General features: G+C 34.5%; 1 protein-coding gene across 2 annotated transcripts; it reads left to right on the forward strand.

The window, feature by feature from the left end:
* Positions 1-1,308: 1,308 nt before the first annotated feature.
* LOC102589755 (inactive protein kinase SELMODRAFT_444075-like) lies at positions 1,309-6,367 on the forward strand. 2 transcript variants are annotated; one of them, XM_006345265.2, is made up of 9 exons: positions 1,309-1,858; positions 2,317-2,471; positions 2,547-2,641; positions 2,759-3,780; positions 4,151-4,311; positions 4,619-4,695; positions 4,782-4,929; positions 5,044-5,193; positions 5,900-6,367. In XM_006345265.2, exons 1-9 carry the CDS (start codon positions 1,699-1,701, stop codon positions 5,936-5,938), a joined length of 2,007 nt encoding a protein of 668 aa, XP_006345327.1. In that variant the 5' UTR covers positions 1,309-1,698; the 3' UTR covers positions 5,939-6,367. The 2 variants fall into 2 exon arrangements, with proteins under 2 accessions (XP_006345327.1, XP_015163286.1); XM_015307800.1 differs by having other exon boundaries at positions 1,766-2,072.
* The last annotated feature ends 3,324 nt before the right edge of the window (positions 6,368-9,691 follow it).

Genomic DNA, 9,691 nt, shown 5'->3' on the forward strand with positions numbered 1-9,691 from the left:
AAGTTAAAAGGAAGACATTTATGAGCTACTTTTAATATTTTGGGTATATTTTAGCTTCTTTTCATTTATTTAAAGTTTGAACAGATTGAGAGTCTGTTTGGCATTACTGCTAAAAATTATTTATTTCTAGAAACATTTTTTAAAAATGGATTTTAAAAAAAGGACTTTTGAAAAAAAAAACAATTTGTATTTGACTAATTCATTTGAAAAATGTTGTTGATAAGCAAACCGTGTTTGACTAATCTCTTTTCAAAAATGCTTTTGAGAGTCAAATTAAGAAAAAGGGTAAGTATCAATGTACTTTTAATATTAAGATTATTTATAAAGAGAAACTATTTTAAATATTTATAGAAATTTTTTAATTAAAATATACATATTCAAATTTTCAATCAATATTATACATAAATAAATAAATAAATAAAATATTACTATAATACTAGCATGATGACTTAAATATAATTCAAAATATCAAGAAAAATAAATTTAAAAATTATTCCAAAAATTCACCACAAAAATAAATAAAGTCCTTCATATTTTTAATCGTACAAAAATGTAGTTGTTACATTTATTTCTGATTCTTTAAAATAAAATGTAAAATAATATATAAAACATAAATAATAATAATAATAATAATAATATAAACAAGAAATAATAAAAAAATATTATATAAAAAAAATCTTGAATGAAACTAACCAAACTTATGAAATATGTTAATTAATTAATAAGGAATACAGTAGTAAATATGTATATATGAGAGGGATATTTTAATCTTCAGAAAAATAATTTTCTGTTTCTGCTTTCATTTAAAAATAGTTTTAAGAATTTGCCAAAAACTAATTATTTTTATAAAAAAAAGATTTTTCGCCAAAAAACACTTTTGGGCTCCCACCAGCAATGTCAAACAAGCTCTAAGAGTGGAAAAGAAAAAGAAAAGTTTGGACCTGGTGTTGCCACTAGTTCCTTACCTAGTGTTTGACCATTTATTTTGAATTAGATTTTAAAAATGTATTTGCAAATATCTACTTGACTATAAATTTTGATATAGATTTTTAAAATCTGTTTCAAAAATATTTTCAATTCTAAAAATTGATCAAACATTTTAGAGTTTTGCTTACCAAAACTTCAAAGCTTTTCCAATTAAAATAATATCCATACACAAATTCAAGTTGCAAAAATCACAATTTTTTTCAAGTTCAACTTTCCACTTGACAATGTGGGCAAAGGAGAGGTTATATTCTTGGAGTGTAGCATGGTTGATTCCATTAGTACATACAGTAATAGAAAGCTTTCCATGTATAAAAAGGGAAGAAGAGTAGATAGGAATCTTGTGGGGTCACTGGAAAACGAACTGTTATTCAAAGTTTGTTTATCTTTCACTGTCTTTGTCCTTGATTATCGTTTCAATTTTTGTTGGGCACCGCATCTTTATTTGATTGATCCCAATTATTAACGAAGCTTGCTGGCTGGCTTTGCTGACTATTTGGGTTTGTCTGCTTTTATCCTTTTTACTTAACACCAGAAAATCATGACACCTCGTTTTCTGTTTCTGGGTCACACTTTGAACATTTTTTTCTTACTCCGAAGAAACCTTTCAGTTAACATCCGTCCAATTCTTGATTTTGGATTTGGGAATCTTTTATTTGCAACATAAACTGAATGGGTTTCTGAGGAATAATCAAACAATTGAATTTATCTGAGATGAAGAGTGGGAGCTTGGATGTGGGAAAGAGAGTTGTGGTTGTTGCTGTGAAAGCTTCGAGAGAGATTTCAAGAAGTGCTTTTATTTGGGCATTAACTCATGTGGTTCAACCAGGGGATTCTGTTAAGTTGCTGGTTCTCATTCCTAATCATACCTCAAGTAAAAAATTTTCTGCCCTAACATATATACTACTAGTTGTATTGGGAAGGGCTTTCTCCTTTTATGTTTCATTTTAGTTGCAATTGATTGTGCAATTTGGAGGATTACCCTGTTTTTGTTTCCTTCATTTCTGCTCATTTTTTCAGAAACACAGTGGTAAGGTCTGCGAATACTCTCTACCCTCCCCAGACCCCAATTAGTGGAATTTCATTGGGTATGTTGTTGTATTTTTGCTCATTTTGTTGATAATGAATAAGGCAGCTTCTTCCAGAATTTCTAGAGCTATTACCAGTTCAGGCCTTGATTCATGTCGTTGCGCTGTTTAACTTGATCTTTGAAAGAATTAGGATAGTTACTACGCATGTGATTCTAGTTTTTTTACTCTTGTCATCACTACTTTCATTTGCTACAGAGAAATCTGTTAAAAGTAGCTTAGAACTGGTTACCTACACTTTCAGGTATAAGGCTTTGGGGTTTACGTAGATTTAACAGCGATTGCACAGCTAGCAACTGGAGATCACTGTCCGGAACGACTTTAGATCAAAAGGATTTCATTTCAGAATCGTGTACTCAAATGTTGCTTCAACTTCATGATATTTATGATCCAAATAAAGTAAGTGATCTATCTAATTCTGAAAAGTTAGTTCCCTCATATAGGATTACCACATCACTCAGTTCTATTTCACAGATGAAGGTGAAGGTCAAAGTCATTTCTGGATCACAGTCTGGAGTAGTGGCTGCTGAAGCTAGGAGAGTTCAGACTCGATGGGTGGTATTGGATAAGTAATACGGTGTACATCTTATTTCATGTTTTCATATAAAAGCTTTGTTTCTTGCATCTGATTAAAATCTAGGCGCTCTTGTTGCTAAATGCATATTTCCTTGATGACTCATGTCCAGGAGAATGAAAAAAGAGGCTAGAATCTGTATGGAGCAACTGGAATGCAATATTGTTCAGATGAAAAACTCTCAACCAAAAGTGCTTCGTTTGAATTTCCTTGGATCCCCCAACACTGAAACTGAAGTCTCCCGTACGTCACAAGCATCTTCGAAACATTTAGGTGAAAAGTCTGATGATCACTGGAATGAGATTCGGGTGCCGAATGTGACTCCAGCAAGTAGTCCAGAGCATTCATCATTCACCACAACTGATGCTGGGACATCCTCAATTTCCAGTCTAGACATAGGGACTTCGCCTCTTTTCTTCTCTGAGGTCAATTGGGATATGAAGAAGACCTTTTCACATAAATGCAATCATTATTCAGATGAATCCGATTCAGATACAGATAGTGAAAAACTGAGATCACCTACAACAAGCATATGTTCCCAGCAATGGATGCAAGACATTCTCGTTGCAGCAAAGGATTTCTCACATTACTTAAAGAGAGACTCACCAAGATCCAAAGGCACACTGCTAAAGTTAAAGCATGATGTTTTCCCAGAGAAATCATTTGGACTTGATCGAGAACCTAAAGTTTGTTTAAAGAAAGAAGGGCATGATGTGGAAATAAACAGTAATATGAGAAAAATGATGTTATTAAACAAAGATTCTCCTGCTGATGCTCCTCCACTTTGTTCAATATGTCAACACAAGGCACCTTTATTTGGAAAACCACCTCGGTGGTTCACTTATTCTGAGCTCGAACGTGCTACCAGTCGATTTTCACAAGCTAACTTTTTAGCTGAGGGTGGGTATGGTTCTGTACATCGTGGACACTTACCAGATGGCCAAGTTATAGCAGTCAAGCAATACAAATCAGCTAGTTCGCAGGGAGACCTTGAATTTTGCTCTGAAGTGGAGGTCCTGAGCTGTGCTCAACATCGAAATGTTGTGATGCTTATAGGCTTCTGTGTGGAAGATGGAAGAAGGTTAATAGTTTATGAATACATCTGCAATGGCTCTTTAGATTCTCACCTTTATGGTACCAACTTCTCTAGTCATATGTTTTTATATCTCAATACTCATTAAACCCCATGTCCCGTTCTTGATCTATATGACATTGAAATGATTTAAGTGAATGGAAATTGAAGCTGTTATTTTCTTCTTTTTTTCTAATTTGATAATTTTGAGTGTGAGGTTCCACTTCTAGTCATAACTCCTCCCTTACATAGATCTGTCAAAAGTGTTTTTTCACCTTACAAACTCACTTTATATGGACGATTATTATGAGAACCTCTTTTGCTCATGTGTAGAGCATGTAGTGAACACCGAAGTTTCTTGAAAGCTTAGGAACCTGTCAAAAACTGTGCAACCCATAATTATATGTTCATAACCAAGTTGTCAATCCACAGGACGTAATGGACATCCATTAAATTGGTCAGCACGTCAAAAGATTGCTGTGGGAGCTGCTCGAGGACTGAGATACCTGCATGAGGAGTGCAGAGTAGGTTGTATTGTTCATCGTGACATGCGGCCAAATAATATCCTCCTAACTCATGATTTTGAGCCATTGGTGCGCATTGCTCTTTTACACTTTAGTTTTTCTATTTGCATTATTGCTTGTCATGTTTTGGCCTTCTTTATATACTTTAAAAGAACACAAGCTTTAGTTGATTCTTGTAAATCTTTGTTCTACATGATGGAAGGGAAAAACAGTTTTCAGAAATATCTTGCCGTAATTGTCTTTAAAATGTAGTAGATTATTTGTTCTCTAAAACTGGTCACAAAACGAACTTCTTCTTGTTCTTGCTTGGTTCTAATATTCTTTTCTTTCATCTACTATTTTAAGCCCCCCTCTTCACTTTTTCTTTGTGATATAGGTTGGAGACTTTGGGCTGGCGAGGTGGCAACCCGAAGGAGACTTAGGAGTTGATACCAGAGTAATTGGAACATTTGGGTAAATAACTATATATGAAACCTTACACAGTTGTCCCGGCACACTATCTTTCAGCCTATTAATTGGTGCAATTTTTTCTTGTTCAGGTACTTGGCACCGGAATATGCTCAAAGTGGTCAAATAACTGAAAAAGCTGATGCATACTCATTTGGTATAGTACTATTGGAACTTGTCACTGGAAGAAAAGCTATAGACATTAACCGCCCAAAGGGCCAGCAGTCCCTCAGTGAATGGGTATGAGTTCTTTAAGTTTTCCTTGTGTTTTATTGGCACATCAATGTCTGCGTATGACCATGCTTTAATGGTTTAGAGTACTAATAGTTTATCCTTATATTCCAAATGGAGCAGGCACGTCCTCTGCTTCGAAAGAGTGCCATCTCTGAACTCATCGACCCATGTCTAGTGAACTGCTGCTTGGAGCAGGAAGTTCGTGGCATGCTACATTGTGCTTCATTATGCATTCGCCGGGACCCTAATTCAAGGCCGAGGATGTCTCAGGTAGAGATATATACTGAATGTTGCTGTCTAAAAATTTAAACTTGTGAGAAAACTGCCTATTTTTGCTACAAGAGTTTCTAGTTCTGGAAGCTAATTATATGCTCTTACTATAATGACTGTGGTCCAAACTATTGACCAAATGCAAAAGCTTCACTTGATAGACCTCAACAGTAAACGGCAGCAAGTGATTGAAGTTCATTAGTTCTTCATATAAAATTGTTGACTCTAGAGATATAGTAATACGAGAAGACAAAATTGTCTACCCCCACCTCCCAAAAAACAAAAGAAACAGAAAGGACCTAATGTAAATAGATTCTTCATGACTGGTATTTCAGCTTTGTTTCAGTAAAAGATCATTCTTGAGTAAAGTTATTATAACTCAGGAAGTTCCCCATGGCTCAATAATTGCAGGAGGTTAAAGCTGGTGCTTGCTGGTACTCTATTGTTTGATTCATCATCTAACAGTCTTGTTTCTGGCCTGCTCTATAAGAAGAAAAACATTGCTTATATCACTAGAGTAGTAGGAACTGTCATATAACCCGTGTCATTTTTAATTGCTTATTATCGACAAGCAAAGCTCATGCTACTTTCAAGGTTAAACTTAATGACATCATGTTAGCAACACCTTAGAATAGAATTCATCTGAATACTATAATATGATCCTTATGTATATACACACTTCTTGTTTTTCTCATTGCACTTGTAGGTACTTCGGATGTTGGAAGGTGACGTGTTAGTGAGCTAGGTTTGTAGTGAACACAATGCTCTGGAGTTGATCTTCAAAAGAAGTCGAGTTTGAAAAAAACAATCGAGCCAAAGCTAGAAAGGACATTTCAGAATAATGCTCCACCTGTTCTGGACTGCAAGAAGATGCCACAGGTAGAGAGGTCTCTTATATATGAGACAAGGGGAACTTACAGATAAAAAAACAAGGATGCCATGGCCATTTTTAATCCTCCCACCATCATATAACAATTTTTGTTGCACTTCATGATCCACATGCATTATAGATGCTGTAAAGCAGTGATAAAATGAATGTGTTATATTTTTTTGTTCTTTTTTATTCATAGTAGAATTAGGAGAAAACGTTGGATATAGGAATGGCAGTGGAAGTGTAACTTGCCTTCAATCTCTGTAAATGCAATGGCATGGCTTGATTTCACAGTTTATTGAATTTTATGTTGTTTGCTTGGTAGAATCCCTTGGAAGATCAACTCAACCTTTGCAGAAATAACCAAAGTCTAAATAGTGAAACTACTAGCAAGGAGAAGGGGGTTCTTACAAATGTACATTCCAAATAAACAGCTTATATCTTACATAGTCCTATAATTATTTATAAATATACTAACCAACATATGTTAACAATGAATTTTAGGAAGCCAAATTTCTTTCAATGTTATTTTTTTACCTTCTCCATTTTCCAAATTTATATAACACACTATAATCGTGTGTATACACTTTTTTGCACAATTATACACTATTATACATTATATATATATATATATATATATATATTACCAAAAAAATGTATCTCCTTTGTATAACTATGAAGGAAGAATGTATCTTGTTTATGTAATCATATATATAAACAATGTATCTATACTATGTATAGAAGGTCGTTACACATTATTAAACAAGAGAGCGCCATTAATAGAACAACTCACATTTCCGATAAGCGAGGGGACAAGAAACAACTCAACTAGAATTTTAATTGAACAAGCAAGACACGATACACGGTACAGGGCCAGAAGGTCAATCGACAAAGCGATGAACTATAATCCTATGGTGGAATGTAATTCTAGAACTTGGGATATCTAGAACCCTCATTCACTTAAGTACTAAATACTACTCCCAAAAAATGTTATCTATATAGCTCATACAAACATATTTGTTACGCTTATATAGAAGCTTATCATGAGTTTCGTAAATTTTTCAGTTTGCAATTCAAAAATCAAGATTTAAAGGCTTAGTTTCGTAAATGCTCATTGGAAAATGAAGGTTTAGGGTTATAAACACTTATCCAACAGATTCACCGTGAAAAATCTCTTTAAAATCGCCTCCAAGGATTTTCCAAAACTCAAACTAGGAGAAATTGGGGGGAAACCCCAAAATTTCAGACCAAAACCCTCCTAGGTCTTGCTTTCACGAGCCCAAGATCGCTAACACGTGCTTCGCGGAAGTGACGACTTGGTCGCGAAACAACCCCCGCATAAGTGGCCAGCCTCACTTTTGTGAGTCGTCCTTCGCTAGAGCAAAGGTTGCGAAAGCGATGCAATCTTCACGAATGCGAGGGTCAGGAAAAACTTGACCCCTTGCGAACGCGATCAGATCCTCGCTGAAGCAACGTTCGCGAAAGCGAGTCGTTCCTCGCTAAAGTAAAACACACCATGCATAAAAAAATAGCCAACTCTCAAATCCTCGAAGGGATCCTCGGGATTCGTTCAGAACCCCGTGGACACAAACCAGATATGCTACCTGACTAAACTCAACATTATGGACTCAATGGAACCATTAAAACATGAATCTGAGGTCTTGTTGACCAAAAACTCGTAAAAATCACAAGAAACAAGCATAACGCTTAAAAAAGTCTAATCAAGCTTGGGACCTCTAAAAATTCAAACAAGAACTCCTTTGGCCTTCAAATCATCCCCCAAATCCAACGAAACTGTCGAAAATTCCTTCTGAACATCCGAACTCCAAATGTTGACCAAAGTCAATCCAAAGACGAAAATCTCAATAATTTCCAATTTAGGACCTCAAATCCTAAATATTGAGTTGTAGTTGTTAATTTCTTATTTGAATATTGTGTTAGTCATAAACAATAGTTGAGTTGTTAATTTCTATCTTGTGTTTTGTAATTGGTTGAATATTCTCTTAGTTATGAAATGGGTCTTTGATTATCTAGTTAATCTCATACTTTAATTGTTTTTCAAAGGGAGTGATCAACTCTAGGACTTGCCCATTTACTTTGATTTAACTTGAAAGAGTTAATTGAGTTTCGGCAAAAAAAATCGATGAACGAAATTGAGGACTCGACTTTTTGGACCGACCTATCCGTCAATCCTTTTTCTTTATTTTTAGCATTGGATTTTGTCCATGTTTGAAATAATTTTGTTTTCTCCGTATTACTATATATCTAGAATCAATAACTTTATTTGAGGAACTACTGAACTGAATCCTCCTCCGTGTAATATTAATTCTTGGTGTATATACATGCTAGAACTTCTGGAAGGAAAAAAATAAAATCTTTCCTTTGGATAAAAATGTCAAATCATGATTTTGGTGGAGGCTTAACTACATTGACCATAAGTTACATAATCCTCTAGAAGGATAGCGATAAAATCATTAAATAAAGTTTACATCTTTTTTGACATATAGTATTTCATTAATAACACATTTGGTCTATTTTCTTATTACATTTCTACTATGAGATAAAGCCTAGTTGAGTAAGACAGCTATCCACGAAACTTTTTGAGTATTACTAAAATATATGTTACTCTTAATCAAAGTAAACAGATGGTCAGTTTATTGATTTAAGTAATGATAATGGTGTAGCAGCCAAGTCATTGGCAGACAAAGTACATCTTATAAAACATAAAAAATGGATGACCTAAAATAGTTGACATGTCAAGTTGTTCATCTCTTTATTTCAATAAATAATATTATCGAGAAAGGATTTAACCAGCCTATTGGAATGAATTTCTATTTTGGTTTTTCTGGCAAAAATTATAAAGAAATTTACAAGTAGCAAATTTCTTTTCTAAGAAATAACAGTTGATAATGATATCAGCGTCAATACACTTTCCACAAGTAAAAACTCTGTTTTCTCACCGAAAAATGTTTGGTTGTTATTTCTACAGATATTTTAATTGAAGCAATATGAAAAGAAAAAATAGTACTATTTTCATACGAAAAAAATTAGGAATATGCCCATTACTTCAATGAGAACCTGTTTCTCAACGTGCAATTTTTTCAGTCGGCTAGTTCGATAGAAAATTCATGCTCTATAGCACAAATTTCCTAGAGATATTGACTTGACGTATCCGGGCGCTTCATCCAATACTAAGCGTCCACGGTCGTTCAATAGTAATATAACCCAACTAGTGAGTTGGGGTCGAGTCCCAAGGGAGCGGTTTGTGATTGAGAATCAATAGAAAAGCAAGAACTCCGTTCAAGTCAATTATAGCTAAAGACTTTTACGAAAATAAGCATATCACATTAAAGGGTGACACAAGTGTCAATTATCGAAGGAGGTTTTGTAATCAATTATCAACTAAAATGACAACTAAACATGAAAATGCGAATATGGAGACGGGATTCTTGGGATGTGATAGGAATATGGGCTAAAATACACAATCGGGTAAATGCTATTGATAGTAACTCGCTGCAAATTGGTAACTAGGCTAGACTTTAGTGGGGGTAAATTTTCTCTCGAACAATTTACCCCGAATCAAATTGGTTTCTCTCGAACACCGATAAGCGGCAATGAAGTACAATT

The sequence above is a fragment of the Solanum tuberosum genome, unplaced genomic scaffold (genome assembly GCF_000226075.1).
Source record: "Solanum tuberosum cultivar DM 1-3 516 R44 unplaced genomic scaffold, SolTub_3.0 scf00067, whole genome shotgun sequence".
In the NCBI taxonomy this organism is placed as follows: Eukaryota; Viridiplantae; Streptophyta; class Magnoliopsida; order Solanales; family Solanaceae; genus Solanum; species Solanum tuberosum.